The 16,222-nt window shown below is 43.9% G+C and overlaps 1 protein-coding gene across 1 annotated transcript in view; it reads right to left on the reverse strand.

The window, feature by feature from the left end:
- necab3 (N-terminal EF-hand calcium binding protein 3) overlaps positions 1–16,222 on the reverse strand; it is a 56,916-nt gene that overhangs the window by 34,089 nt on the left and 6,605 nt on the right. Inside the window, exon 2 of the mRNA XM_014168117.3 lies at positions 7,639–7,663. Within this exon, the coding sequence (XP_014023592.1) occupies positions 7,639–7,663 (25 nt within the window). The remainder of the gene's footprint in view (positions 1–7,638; positions 7,664–16,222) is intronic.

Genomic DNA, 16,222 nt, shown 5'->3' on the forward strand with positions numbered 1-16,222 from the left:
AAATAGCTAACGACGACCCAACCAAATGGCTAATACACTTATACAAGCTGCATCAAACAGATTCAAAGTCATCGCTTACAACTTCGTTGTGGTAATAGGAAGAGGGACATTTTTACATAATGAAAAGGTTCTTTGTTCAACACGGTCCTATCTGATGCAGTCAGTGGCTTTGTGCAGATCAGCAGTAAGAAGAACAGGCAAGGGTTTATAATACGAAGTAGATATGCAGGAAATACGGTACAACATTGTGATGCTTGATCTAGAAAACAATGGGAGGCTGTCTGCACTCTTTTATAGTTATTTTTTTCAAAATGTCAGTCACAGGTGGCTAGGTTTCAAAAACAGGATCAAATAATAGGAAACACACTTAATCTAGTACATGTTGTTCCAGTACATGTTGTTCCAGTTCATGATGATCTAGTAGATGTTGTTCTAGTAGATGTTGTTCCAGTAGATGTTGTTGCAGTTCCAGTAGATGTTGTTCCAGTTCATGTTGTTCCAGTAGATGTTGTTCTAGGAGATATTGTTCTAGTACATGTTGTTTTACTACATGTTGTTCCAGTACATGTTGTTTCACTACATGTTGTTCTAGTACATGTTGTTCCAGTAGATGTTGTTCCAGTACATGTTGTTCCAGTTCCAGTACATGTTGTTCCAGTACATGTTGTTCCAGGACATGTTGTTCCAGTACATGTTGTTCCAGTTCCAGTACACGTTGTTCCAGTTCCAGTACATGTTGTTCTAGGACATGTTCTAGTACATGTTGTTCTAGGAGATGTTGTTCCAGGAGATATTGTTCCAGTACATGTTGTTCCAGGAGATATTGTTCCAGTACATGTTGTTCTAGGAGATGTTGTTCCAGGAGATATTGTTCCAGTACATGTTGTTCTAGGACATGTTGTTCTAGTACATGTTGTTCCAGTTCCAGTCCATGTTGTTCCAGTACATGTTGTTCCAGGACATGTTGTTCCAGGACATGTTGTTCCAGGACATGTTGTTCCAGGACATGTTGTTCCAGTTCCAGTACATGTTGTTCTAGGACATGTTCTAGTACATGTTGTTCTAGGACATGTTCCAGTACATGTTGTTCCAGTACATGTTGTTCCAGTACATGTTGTTCTAGGACATGTTGTTCTAGTACATGTTGTTCCAGTACATGTTGTTCTAGGACATGTTGTTCCAGTACATGTTGTTCCAGTACATGTTGTTCTAGTACATGTTGTTCCAGGACATGTTGTTCCAGTACATGTTGTTCCAGGACATGTTGTTCCAGTACATGTTGTTCTAGGAGATGTTGTTCCAGTACATGTTGTTCCAGGAGATGTTGTTCTAGGAGATGTTGTTCTAGGAGATGTTGTTCTAGGACATGTTGTTCTAGGAGATGTTGTAGGAGATGTTGTTCTAGGAGATGTTGTTCCAGTACATGTTGTTCCAGTACATGTTGTTCCAGTACATGTTGTTCCAGTACATGTTGTTCCAGTACATGTTGTTCCAGGAGATGATGTTGTAGGAGATGTTGTTCTAGGAGATGTTGTTCCAGTACATGTTGTTCCAGTACATGTTGTTCCAGTACATGTTGTTCCAGTACATGTTGTTCCAGTACATGTTGTTCTAGTACATGTTGTTCTAGTACATGTTGTTCTAGGAGAGCTTGTTCTCGTACATGTTGTTGTAGATAATATAGATGTGCCTTCATCATCTGACTCTGACCTTCTTTCATTTCGATGAGGGGATTGGAGACCTCTCAGGTTTCGCTGTCAAGCCACCAGATTTGATGCCTTGCTCTTTGGCAGCCTAATGGTGACTACTGGGAGCTTGTTCACTTCTCTGACAGTTCTGAGTTAAAATGGCTTACTAAAATGTGTTGCTCTTCTAGGTCGTTCCAGGACGACCTAGAGGAGCATATTATTGCCATGACTACGGCTTATTTCATCCATTATTACTGATGTGTCAGAATGAAGGAAAAGCGATTGAGTAGCCTGTTGTGGGATGAAAGTCCTCAATAGGAATGTACCTTACTTGACAGAAGAAGACAGCAATCCCTTGTGACTGGATCTGTAGACCATTGCCTTAGCTTTCACTGTATTCTATGCAGTTCATACTCTCTTACTCTGACTTGGCACCATTTTAACTTTCATTATATTTAATTACATCAGTGATACAGGAACTAACACAAGGCCTTTGGAACATTGTGTAACACTCATTGTAAGATGATAATATTACACCTGTCATGGCTTGATTGTGCTTAAATTAACAGTGCCCTTCTTGTCAATTTATGAAACCTACAGTATACATGATAGGAGTGTTTCCTGGCCACTTGACCTGACCACGGTTAGGAAAACCTCCTGGCCCTAAATATGGTTAGGAAAAAATCCTGGTCCAATATGAGCTATGATTTAACTGTCCTGTCACTTTAGCCTCCAGCTAATCAGGGAGTGACTCAAGCTCCATCTTAGTCAGAACGATGCCTATCAAGCCTGACCACTCTCCTCCTCTCGCTACTTTCCAACGGCTATACATTCACCCTCCCTCCAATCTGCCCTGTCAGATTACATCAACAGATGCCCACAAAGCGTGCCCAACAACAGTACCAGTAAGCCTCGCTGAAAGTCTGTCAACTGTGAAAAGAGAGAGGAAAGAGACGAAGAAAGAGGGGGATAAGAGAGAGAGGGAGCGAAAGGGAGAGAAAAGGTAGAATGGAGAGAGAGAGAGAAAGAAGGAAGGGGAGAGAGCGAGAGAGAGAAGGGGAGAGGGACAGAGACAGAGATCGAGTTGAGGTTAGCATCTGGTGGACTGGTGAATCTGGCCAAAGTAATAAGATGTCACTTTGCAGAGCAGGAACATGTGGCATAGCAGAGAAGTAGCTTTCGAATAATATTGTCCTGACTCATTCCTCCCACCATTCAATTTACTCATCAATTTACTCATGTCTCATTATATTACATCATTGCTATGTTTGGAGATGTGAGGGAAAGTCTTCATAAGGACATCCAGATTGACATGTTGTTGTAATTTTATTGACGAAAAGACAACCAATCGAATAGGCGGATGACAGCTATTAGTTGACCCAGCTGATTGTGTTATGTGATAAAACCTATGGGAGACATACAGTCAACGCTTCGGCTGTGAAGTTTCCCCTACATACTGATCTAGGAGCAGCTTCCCCAGCCCAATCCTAAAATGCTAAAACTGACGCATGATCAGCGTCTAGGCGTAACCTCAGCATACTCCTACAGACAACAGTCTTCAAGGCCAAGCAGGGAGCGCCACTGTTGCAGAGTCCATAAGACATTCATCCTCTGACAGTGAGAAATAATGATACATTTCGACGCCACTCACTTGAACAGACAAATCTCCGGAAGAAATCTCCACCCTGCACAGCCAGAAGAGGACTTGCCACCCCTCGAGCCTGGTTCCTTTCTAGGTTTCTTCCTAGGTTCCTGCCTTCTAGGGAGTATTTCCTAGCCACTGTGCTTCTGCATCTGCATTGCTTTCTCATTCGGGTTTTAGGCTGGGTATCTGTATAGCACTTTGTGACAACTGCTGATGTAAAAAGGACGTAATAAAATAAATGTTATTAATTGATTGAATATTCGGCATTCTGAGTGAAATGTAAGTGTTACGAGCAAATAATTTAAGCAGTGGGCTAAATGTGCACTCAAACATACTAACAAATCAAAATATATTTAATAATTGAGATTAGAGGTCGACCGATTATGATTTTTCAACGCCGATCCCGATTATTGGACGACCAAAAAAGCCGATACCGATTAATCAGACTATTTTTTTATTTGTAATAATGACAATTACAACAATACTGAATGAACACTTATTTTAACTTAATATAATACATAAATACTATCAATTTAGCCTCAAATTAATAATGAAACATGTTCAATTTGGTTTAAATAATGCAAAAACAAAGTGTTGGAGAAGAAAGTAAAAGTGCAATATGTGCCATGTAAAAAAGCTAACGTTTAAGTTCCTTGCTCAGAACATGAGAACATATGAAAGTTGGTGGTTCCTTTTAACACGAGTCTTCAATATTCCCAGGTAAGAAGTTTTAGGTTGTAGTTATTATAGGACTATTTCTCTCTATACGATATGTATTTCATATACCTTTAACTATTGGATGTTCTTATAGGCACTTTAGTATTGCCAGTGTAACAGTATACCTTCCATCCCTCTCCTCGCTCCTACCTGGGCTCGAACCAGGAACACATCAACAACAGCCACCCTCGAAGCAGCGTTACCCATGTAGAGCAAGGGGAACAACCACTCCCAAGTCTCAGAGCGAGTGACGTTTGAAACACTATTATCGCGCACCCGCTAACTAGCTAGCCATTTCACATCGGTTACACCAGCCTAATCTCGGGGGTTGATAGGCTTGAAGTCATAAACAGCGCAATGCTTGAAGAATTGCTAAGAGCTGCTGGCAAATGCACGAATGTGCTGTTTGAATGAATGCTTACAAGCCTGCTGCTGCCTACCGTCGCTCAGTCAGACTGCTCTATCAAATATCAAATCATAGACTTAATTATAACGTAATAACACACAGAAATACGAGCCTTTGGTCATTAATATGGTCGAATCCGGAAACTATCATTTCGAAAACGAAACGTTTATTATTTCAGTGAAATACGGAACCGTTCCGTATTTTATCTAACGGGAGGCATCCCTAAGTCTAAATATTCCTGTTACATTGCACAACCTTCAATGTTATGTCATAATTATGTACAATTCTGGCAAATGAATTACGGCCTTTATAGGAATAAATGGACTTCACACAGTTCGCAACGAGCCAGGCGGCCCAAACTGCTGTATATACCCTGACTGCTTGCACGGAACGCAAGAGAAGTGACACAAATTCATGTTAGCAGGCAATATTAACTAAATACGCAGGTTTAAAAATATATACTTGTGTATTGATTTTAAAGAAAGGCATTGATGTTTATGGTTAGGTACATTGGTGCAACGACAGTGCTTTTTTCGCAAATGCGCTTGTTAAATCATCACCCGTTTGTCGAAGTAGGCTGTGATTCGATGAGAAATTAACAGGCACCGCATCGATTATATGCAATGCAGGACGTTAGATAAACTAGTAATATCATCAACCATGTGTAGTTAACTAGTGATTATGTTAAGATTGATAGTTTTTTATAAGATAAGTTTAATGCTAGCTAGCAACTTACCTTGGCTTCTTGCTGCCCTCGCGTAACAGGTAGTCAGCCTGCCATGCAGGCTCCTCGTGGAGTGCAATGTAAGGCAGGTGGTTAGAGCGTTGGACTAGTAACCAGAAGGTTGCAAAAACGAATCCCCGAGGTGACAAGGTAAAAATCTGTTCTTCTGCCACTGAACAAGGCAGTTAACCCTGTTCCTAGACCGTCATTGAAAATAAGAATGTGCTCTTAATCTGACTTGCTTAGTTAAATAAAAGGTGTAAAAAAATAATTCATCGGCAAATCGGTGGCCAAAAATACTGATTACAGATTGTTATGAAACCTTGAAATCGGCCCTAATTAATCGGCCATTCCGATTAATCGGTCGACCTCAATTTGAGATTCTTCAAAGTAGCCACTATTTGCCTTGATGACAGCTTTGCACACTCTTGGCATTCTCTCTACCAGCTTCATGAGGTAGTCACCTGGAATGGATTTCAATTAACAGGTGTACCTTGTTAAAAGTTTAAAAAAAATCCTTCTTAATGCATTTGAGCCAATCAGTTGTGTTGTGACAAGGTAGGGGTGGTATACAGAAGATAGCCCTATTTGGTAAAAGACCAAGTCCATATTATGGCAAGAACAGCTCAAATAAGCAAAGAGAAATGACAGTCCATTATTACTTTAAGACATGAAGGTCAGTCAATCTGGAAAATGTTTAGAACTTGTGCAGTTGCAAAAACCATCAAGCGCTATAATGAAACTGGCTCTCATGAGAACCGCCACAGGAAAGGAAGACCCAGAGTTACCTCTGCTGCAGAGGATAAGTTCATTAGAGTTAACTGCCTTAGAAATTGCAGCCAAAATAAATGCTTCACATAGTTCAAGTAACAGACACATCTCAACATCAACTGTTCAGAGGAGACTGTGTAAATCAGGCCTTCATGGTCAAATTGCTGCAAAGACACCAGTACAAAAGGACACCAATAAGAAGAAGAGATGTGAAAGGGCCAAGAAACACGAGCAATGGACATTAGACTGGCGGAAATCTGTCTTTTGGTCTGATGAGTCCAAATTTTAGATTTTTGGTTCCAACCGCAGTGTCTTTGTGAGATACAGAGTAGGTGAGCTGATGATCTCCGCATGTGTGGTTTCCACCATGAAGCATGGAAGAGGAGGTGTGATGGTGCTTTGCTGGTGACACTGTCAGTGATTTATTTAGAATTCAAGGCACACTTAACCAGCATGGCTACCACAGCATTCTGCAGCAATACGCCATCCCATCTGGTTTGCACTTAGTCCCACTATCATTTGTTTTTCAACCTCCAGGCCGTGTAAGGGCCAAGAAGGAGAGTGATGGAGTGCTGCATCTCATGACCTGGCCTCCACAATCACCCGACCTCAACACAATTGAGATGGTTTGGGATGAGTTGGACCACAGAGTGAAGGAAATGTATCCAACAAGTGCTCGGCATATGTGGGAACTCCTTCAAGACAGTTGGAAAAGCTGGTTGAGAGAATGTCAAAAGTGTGCAACGCTGTCATCAAGGTAAGGGGTGGCTACTTTGAAGAATCTCAAATATAAAATATATTTAGATTTGTTTAACACTTTTTTGGTTACTACATGATTCCATGTGTTATTTAATAGTTTTGATGTCTTCACTAGTATTCTACAATGCAGAAAATAGTAAAAAATTAAGAAAAACCAATATCCATTGCCCATTTACTATAGTTAATACTGCAGCATCAATATATTCAATAGCATCCCAGACCAAACTGTCAAGTTTCAAAACATATTGAAGAAGAAGGTTCGAGGGGCGGGACCTTGAATCTTCTTTTCCATATGGCTGAGAAGGAGGTTAGGAGATAGGATGTGAGGAGTCATGGAAAGACTAATTGAGATAGAGCCCAGAAGTCTTTCCCTGATCATGTGACCTGGCCAGGAAACACTCCTGGGTTATGAATGGATTAGCTATGATTGGACTAGCTTTGATTGGATTACCAGTAATTGTTCACCAATCAGTATTTCATGGAGAGAAGTCGGCTCTACATATGAAATCAAAACCTTTATTCAAATGACATCATGAGAATAGACTTCCATTCCAATTGATTGGTTTCTGTACCAACTCAACTGAATGTCTGGCAGTAAGCTACTGTAGCCTACACTGTTTCCAAAACACATTTTCTGCAGTCAAAGCAATATTCCTCCTCCTTGCCAGGGTTTTAATTGGGCAAGGAAAGTGGGACGCACTGAAGTATGAAGAGAGAAAAGCCTCACTTGAGGCTCACTTGTTTCCTTCATGTGAGTCATTTGGCTCTTTGATTGAACAAAACATAATAACAACTGCATATTCCCCCATAAATGGTATCCTGTGTGAGGGCGATACTTTAGAAATGGAATAGGGTGAATGAGAAAACAACACATTCACATGAGACAAAATGAATCATCGCTTGACAAGTAGAGTTGTTGTATACTCACCATTCTTGTCAGCACGGCGGAAAATCTGAAATAAAAAGGGAAACATTTTAGGTAGAGCTTTTAAAAAGCATCACAATAGGCTTTCTCTAAAAGCTATTTCAAATCAGGGTAATTCATCAAAAAGACAGTTCCCAGGAGCTGTGGTCATCTTTTATGCCCATAGAGCATTTCATAGGCAGGCTATTCCAATCCTTTTTGAATGAGGTACCGTAACAAGGAAACAAGCATACAGAGAAATGTGTACATCCACTTGTCTAGGCATTTAGTCATACTCATAGGATTACCTTGTGAACAAATCAAAACTAACTCAATCCATTACATTTGGCAAGCAATTGCTCATCCTCAAACTGATTTCTCCATCACTTGGGATAAATGAAAACTAATGGCCTTAGACATCAGGGGCTGTGTCCACAAAGCGCCTCAGAGTAGACAATTGATCATAAGTGCTGAGAGTAGAGACATTCTACTCCTACTCTTATGGGTAGAAATAAAAGCTATACATAAAGCCATTTTAGGCATAATAGTCACACCTTGTCGACAGACACTTAGAACACCTCGTGAGCTGTCCTAACCAGTTAAGAGTTAACAGCAAGTGACATGATACATTTTTTTATGTCAGTGGTTCCTGCGCCACTGTTGCAGGAGAACTTTCCTGAAATGCAGGACATTTAAAACGTGTAGTGTATTTGAGGTTTAAAAAGGCTTCTGAAGTGTGTAATTTCCACTCTGACATTTCCGACTTGTGTCAAATGTGTCAACCCATACAAAAATGTCCATGAACTATAATCCACATAATAATTCACATTTCCTGTTGCTGCAGCATTAAAATCCTGCTGTAGCAAACTGGCTCAAATTAAGATCCGACATCTGTACATGCAACAGTTTCTCTTTCGCTTTTGGTAATGATTTCACGAGGCCTGATTTCACATGATATGCCCAAATAGCCATGCTTATAACCACTGGGCTACTAAATAATCACATATTTTTCTTTCAATTACTTAATTAACCTATATCATGCTACTTCAAGTTATTGCTTTGGAGCTAAATATGACGTTGGTATGCCTATAAAAATTGGTCAATTGAAGGCATTTAGAGGTCCATGTTAACTTTAATTGTTTTCGATGAAAATGATAGCCCTTTCAAACATTTAATGTAACATTATCGGCAAGTGACTTGATACTTGCTGTGCCAAAGCGATTTAGAGTTCTTAAACAGGAGTGACGAGTGTGTTCATATAATGCTAATATTATCAAAAAATATCCACTTTTTACAACCATCAGAATTGCAAAAAAAAAAAAAAGAAGAAGGTTATTCATGCCAACATATTAGGCACAATAATAAAAATTTGGCAAAGTGATAATGTCAGGTCAAAAATTAGGCAATAATTAATAGTAGGCAAAGTGATCATATCAGGTGAAAATTTGATCAAACATTTTACCTTTGCAACATTTGATGTACAGTCACATTCCCTGCGTTTGTCTGAAGTGTGCAGTAGAGTTCAAAGCTGGCGAAGCCTCCTCGCTATTGGTTATTCCCCATAATTTGCAACAATGTCAATGATCATCATTATCTTTTCATTACCTCAAATTGTTGCGATTACCAGCTAAGATAAACTTTTATGAATTGATTTTACTTCTGGCTGAGAGTTTGAGTTTTAGCAGTGTCTTAACATCATTCTAAAACCTACTCTGAGCTGGGAGTTTTCGTAGTATTAAAACAGGTTTTAATAGGATTCCTAGGACCTTTTCTGAGATGCTTTGTGGACTATCACCTTTCAGAAGTCAACAAGCTCAGGGTTTTTAACTATGCCCCCTGCTGTCAATGTCTATTTGTAACGTATATAGCCCCAGACCAGTTGATCATGTCAAATAGTATGAACAATAATCAAACACTAATTTGTTCTACTTTGGACGGATGTCAGATCATAATGGCGCAGGAGGGGATGGCTGCCGTTTTACGGGCTTAAAACCAATTGTGCTATTTTGTGTGTTTTTTCGCATTGTAACTTATTTTGTACATAATGTTGCTGCTACCGTATCTTATGACCAAAAATAGGTTCTGGATGTCAAGACAGCAATTACTCACCTCAAACTGGACAAAGACTTTTTCTTTAATGAGTCCGATGCGAAGGATATACTGTTTCTCCTATGCCAGGCCCAAATCCCCGACATTCGCATGATGAAAAGACAAAGATACAGGGGGCGGAGATCCGGGTGCTTTGTGAGAACTCGTTGGCGAGTGGGTAACCCGCCTCTACAATCCGTTCTATTAGCCAACATGCAATCACTGAAAAATAAACTGGATGAGATCCGTTCGAGACTATCCTACCAACGGGACATTAAAAACTGTAATATCTTATGTTTCACAGAGTCGTGGCAGTTGGCAGAGTTTTCCGTGCATCGGCAGGATAGACCAGCTACGTCCGGTAAGATGAGGGGTGGTGGTGTTTGTCAAAAACAGCTGGTGCGCAATGTCTAATATTAAGGAAGTCTCAAGGTAATGCTCGCCTGAGGTAGAATACCTCATGATAAGCTGTAGACCACACTATCTACCAAGAGGATTTTCATCTATATTTTTCGTAGCCGTCTATTTACCACCACAAACCAATGCTGGCACTAAGACCGCACTCAATGAGCTGTATAAGGCCATAAGCAAACAAGAAAATGCTCATTCCGAAGCGGCACTGTAATGCAGGCAAATTTAAATAAGTTTTACCTAATTTACACCAGCATGTCACATGTGCAACCAGAGGAAAACACTTTAGACCACCTTTACTCCACACACAGAGACGCATACAAAGCTCTCCCTCGCCTACGATTTGGCAAATCTGACCATAATTCTATCCTCCTGATTCCTGCTTACAAGCAAAAACTAAAATCAGGAAGTACCAGTGACTCACTCAATACGGAAGTGGTCAGATGACGCGGATGCTAAACTACAGGATAGTTTTGCTAGCGCAGACTGTAATATGTTCTTGGATTCATCCAATGGCATTGAGGAGTATACCACCTCAGTCAACGGCTTCATCAATAAGTACATCGACGATGTCATCCCCTCAGTGACCATACGTACATATCCAATCCAGAAGCCATGGATTACAGGGAACATTCTCACCGAGCTAAAGGCTAGAGCTGCCGCTTTCAAGGAGCGGGACTCTAATCCAGACATTTATAAGTAATCCCGCTATGCCCTCAGACGAACCATCAAACAGTCAAAGCGTCAATACAGGATTAAGGTTGAATCCTACTCCACCGGCTCTGATGCTCGTCGGATGTGGCAGTGCTTGCAAACTACTACGGGCTACAAAGGGAAACCCAGCCGCGAGCAGCCCAATGACACGAGCCTACCAGAACGGCTAAATGCCTTTTATGTTTGCTTCGAGGCAAGCTACACTGAAGCATGCATGAGAGCACCAGCTGTTCTGGATGGCTGTGTGATCACGCTCTCTGTAGCCGATGTGAGCAAGAGAGAATGCCAAGAGAATGCCAAGAGTGTGCAAAAAACTCATCAAGGCAAAGGGTGGCTACTTTGAAGAATCTCAAATATAAAATATTTTGATTCCATATGTGTTATTTCATAGTTTTGATGTCTTCACTATCATTCTACAATGTAGAAAATAGTCAAAAATAAAGAAAAACCCTGAAATGAGTAGGTGTGTCCAAACTTTTGACTGGTACTGTACATGTTTCAAGCGGACCACCATAGTCCCTGCACCCTAGAAAGCTTAGCACTCACGTCGGTAGCCATGAAGTGCTTTGAAAGGCTGGTCATCGCTCACATCCACACGATCATCCCAGAAACCCTAGACCCACTCCAATTTGCATACCGCCCCAACAGATCCACAGATGATGCAATCTCAATCGCACTCTACACTGCCCTTTCCCACCTAGACAAAAGGAACACCTATGTGAGAATGCCGTTTATTGACTAGAGCTCAGCGATCAACACCATAGTGCCCAGTTCATTACTAAGCTAAGGACCCTGGGACTAAACACCTCCCTCTGCAACTGGATCAGAACACGCCCCCATTCACATCGACGGGGCTGTATTGGAGGGGGTCGAGAGTTCATTGGTGTCCACATCAACAAACTATCATGGTCCAAACACGCCAAGACAGTTGTGAAGAGGGCACGACAATGCCTTTTCCCCCTCAGGAGAGTGGAAAGATTTGGCATGGGTCCCCAAATCCTCAAAAGGTTCTACAGCTGCACCATCGAGAGCATCCTGACAGGTTGCATCACCGCCTGGTATGGCAACAGCTCGGCATCCAATCGTAAGGCGCTACAGAGGGTAGTGCGTACAGCCCAGTATATCGCTGGGGCAAAGCTTCCTGCCATCCTGGACTTCTATACTAGGCGATGTCAGAAGAAGGCCCAAAAAAATTGTCAAAGATTCCAGTCACCCAAGTCATTGACTATTCTCTCTGCTACCGCACGGCTAGCAATACTGGAGTGCCAAGTCTAGGTCCAAAAGGCTCCTTAACAGTTTCTACCCCCAAGCCATAAGACTGCTGAATAATTAAGCAAATGGCCACCCGGACTATTTTCACTGACACCCCCCTTGTTTTTACACTGTTACTACTCGCTGTTTATTATCTATGCATAGTCACTTTACCCCTACCTACATGTACAAATTATCTCGACTAACCTGTACCTCCGCACATTGACTCGGTACCGGTACTCCCTGTATATTGCCTCGTTATTGTTATTTTATTGTGTTACTTTTTAATTTTATTTTTTACTTTATTTAGTAAATATTTTCCTAACTCTATATTCTTAAACCTGCATTGTTGGTTAAAACCTCTTAAGGATCGGACGCCTTTCTTTCCATTTTCACTAAAATGCATATTCTTGATACCATTTGAAAGGAAACACTTTGAAGTTTGTGGAAATGAAAGTGAAATTAATGTAGGAAAACATAACACATTAGATCTGGTAAAATATAATACAAAGGGGAAAAAAAAGTTTTTTTGTTCCATCTTTCAAATGCAAAAGAAAGGCCATTATCTGACTTAGGTGCAATTTATATTATGGCGATGGCAGCAGTGTATGTGCAAAGTTTTAGACTGATCAAATTAACCATTGTATTTCTGTTCAAAATGTTGTATCAAGTCTGCCCAAATATGACTAATTGGTCTGTATATACATTTTCAAGTACATAACTGTGCACTCTCCTCAAAACAATAGCATGGTATGTTTTCACTGTAATAGCTACTGTAAATTGGACAGTGCAGCTAGATTAACAAGAATTTAAGCCTTCTGCCCACAGAAGATATGTCTATGTCCTGGGAAATTTTCTTCCAACTATAAACTATCAAAATAAAGAAAGTCGCACACTCCATGTATAAACTCCCAGCAATTTAATGGGTATTTACCAATGTTTTGGCATCACTGTGCCTTCCTTACTTACAACGTTATGCTAATCACATTAGCGCACATTTGCTCAACCATCCCGAGGGTGGGACACCGATCTGTGGAGATCTTTAAGAGGTTTTAAGGGCTTGTAAGTAAACATTTCATGGTAAGGTCTACTACACCTGTTGTATTCGGCGCATCTGACAAATGAAATTTGGTTTGATTAGACTTGACTGGCCGATAAGTCTTGCTCTTGTGTTTACTATGATCGAAATACATTCCCATTATCCTTTTTGCTTGTCTGAATGAAAGATGACACAAGGAATTGGGATCTGAAGACATATTTTTACGCTTCAATGAAAACTTGATAGTGAAAGGAACACGTGTATATTGCCGTCAGCTGAAATGCAGTTTCCTGTCTACTACCTCAGGATTGAAAGAAAATGTATGAAAGAAGCCTATTAAATATAACAGGCCCCACACATTCTCCTATCTGTCTAAACATGATCTACTTGGCATTTGCTCCTAGACAGCTCTGAGATTGTCTAAGTTGCACAGCCCCGCATTTTACTCCAGTGTTCTGAGAGGATAATGCATCATTTAAAATGTGCAGATAAAGGTCAGCCTTGCTTTCCAGAGCGTCTCTGTTTCAGATGGCACGTCAGCAGGTGTTAAGCCAGTAAGAACCATGTGTCCTTTTGACACGGTTTTCTATAAGGAGTAGGAGACTGGCCTCAGTTTAGGAGGAGGAGACTGGCCTCAGCTTAGGAGGAGGAGACTGGCAGGCCTCAGGTTAGGAGGAGGAGGCTGGCCGGCCTCAGGTTAGGAGGAGGAGGCTGGCCGGCCTCAGGTTAGGAGGAGGAGGCCGGCCGGCCTCAGGTTAGGAGGAGGAGGCCGGCCGGCCTCAGGTTAGGAGGAGGAGGCCGGCCGGCCTCAGGTTAGGAGGAGGAGGCCGGCCGGCCTCAGGTTAGGAGGAGGAGACGGCCCGGCCTCAGGTTAGGAGGAGGAGACCGGCCGGCCTCAGGTTAGGAGGAGGAGGAGACCGGCCGGCCTCAGGTTAGGAGGAGACCGGCCGGCCTCAGGTTAGGAGGAGACCGGCCGGCCTCAGGTTAGGAGGAGACCGGCCGGCCTCAGGTTAGGAGGAGACCGGCCGGCCTCAGGTTAGGAGGAGACCGGCCGGCCTCAGGTTAGGAGGAGGCCGGCCGGCCTCAGGTTAGGAGGAGACCGGCCGGCCTCAGGTTAGGAGGAGGAGGAGGCCGGCCTGCCTCAGGTTAGGAGGAGGAGGAGGCCGGCCTGCCTCAGGTTAGGAGGAGGAGGAGGCCGGCCTGCCTCAGGTTAGGAGGAGGAGGAGGCCGGCCTGCCTCAGGTTAGGAGGAGGAGGAGGCCGGCCTGCCTCAGGTTAGGAGGAGGAGGAGGCCGGCCTGCCTCAGGTTAGGAGGAGGAGGAGGCCGGCCTGCCTCAGGTTAGGAGGAGGAGGAGGCCGGCCTGCCTCAGGTTAGGAGGAGGAGGAGGCCGGCCTGCCTCAGGTTAGGAGGAGGAGGAGGCCGGCCTGCCTCAGGTTAGGAGGAGGAGGAGGCCGGCCTGCCTCAGGTTAGGAGGAGGAGGAGGCCGGCCTGCCTCAGGTTAGGAGGAGGAGGAGGCCGGCCTGCCTCAGGTTAGGAGGAGGAGGAGGCCGGCCTGCCTCAGGTTAGGAGGAGGAGGAGGCCGGCCTGCCTCAGGTTAGGAGGAGGAGGAGGCCGGCCTGCCTCAGGTTAGGAGGAGGAGGAGGCCGGCCTGCCTCAGGTTAGGAGGAGGAGGAGGCCGGCCTGCCTCAGGTTAGGAGGAGGAGGAGACCGGCCTGCCTCAGGTTAGGAGGAGGAGGAGACCGGCCTGCCTCAGGTTAGGAGGAGGAGGAGACCGGCCTGCCTCAGGTTAGGAGGAGGAGGAGACCGGCCTGCCTCAGGTTAGGAGGAGGAGGAGACCGGCCTGCCTCAGGTTAGGAGGAGGAGGAGACCGGCCTGCCTCAGGTTAGGAGGAGGAGGAGACCGGCCTGCCTCAGGTTAGGAGGAGGAGGAGACCGGCCTGCCTCAGGTTAGGAGGAGGAGGAGACTGGCCTCAATTTAGGAGGAGGAGGAGACTGGCATCAGGTTAGGAGGAAGAGGAGACTGGCATCAGGTTAGGAGGAAGAGGAGACTGGCATCAGGTTAGGAGGAAGAGGAGACTGGCATCAGGTTAGGAGGAGGAGGAGACTGGCATCAGGTTAGGAGGAGGAGACTGGCATCAGGTTAGGAGGAAGAGGAGACTGGCATCAGGTTAGGAGGAAGAGGAGACTGGCATCAGGTTAGGAGGAAGAGGAGACTGGCATCAGGTTAGGAGGAGGAGACGACTGGCATCAGGTTAGGAGGAGGAGACGACTGGCATCAGGTTAGGAGGAAGAGGAGACTGGCATCAGGTTAGGAGGAGGAGACGACTGGCATCAGGTTAGGAGGAAGAGGAGACTGGCATCAGGTTAGGAGGAGGAGACGACTGGCATCAGGTTAGGAGGAGGAGGAGACTGGCATCAGGTTAGGAGGAAGAGGAGACTGGCATCAGGTTAGGAGGAGGAGATGACTGGCATCAGGTTAGGAGGAAGAGGAGACTGGCATCAGGTTAGGAGGAGGAGGAGACTGGCATCAGGTTAGGAGGAGGAGGAGACTGGCATCAGGTTAGGAGGAGGAGACTGGCATCAGGTTAGGAGGAGGAGGAGACTGGCATCAGGTTAGGAGGAGGAGACTGGCATCAGGTTAGGAGGAGGAGACTGGCATCAGGTTAGGAGGAGGAGGAGACTGGCATCGGGTTAGGAGGAGGAGACTGGCATCAGGTTAGGAGGAGGAGGAGACTGGCATCAGGTTAGGAGGAGGAGGAGACTGGCATCAGGTTAGGAGGAGGAGGAGACTGGCATCAGGTTAGGAGGAGACTGGCATCAGGTTAGGAGGAGGAGACGACTGGCATCAGGTTAGGAGGAGGAGGAGACTGGCATCAGGTTATACCTCAGGTTGGAAGAGTCTAAATAGGTCCCCAAGTGACTTGAGGATGATCTCCTTCACCGTAAGTGAATGAGGATGAACTCCTTCACTGTCTCATATTGTTTTTCAGTGGAAGGAAACACACACACCCACACCTCCCATATTCTATACACAGTCAATGAAGAAGACAACCTTCAGATGAGAAACCTTTTGAAGCGTCATCCTTCTCCATCTACTTCTGCTTAA

This window comes from Salmo salar, chromosome 22, assembly GCF_965601325.2.
Source record: "Salmo salar chromosome 22, fSalSal1, whole genome shotgun sequence".
NCBI classification, from domain to species: Eukaryota; Metazoa; Chordata; class Actinopteri; order Salmoniformes; family Salmonidae; genus Salmo; species Salmo salar.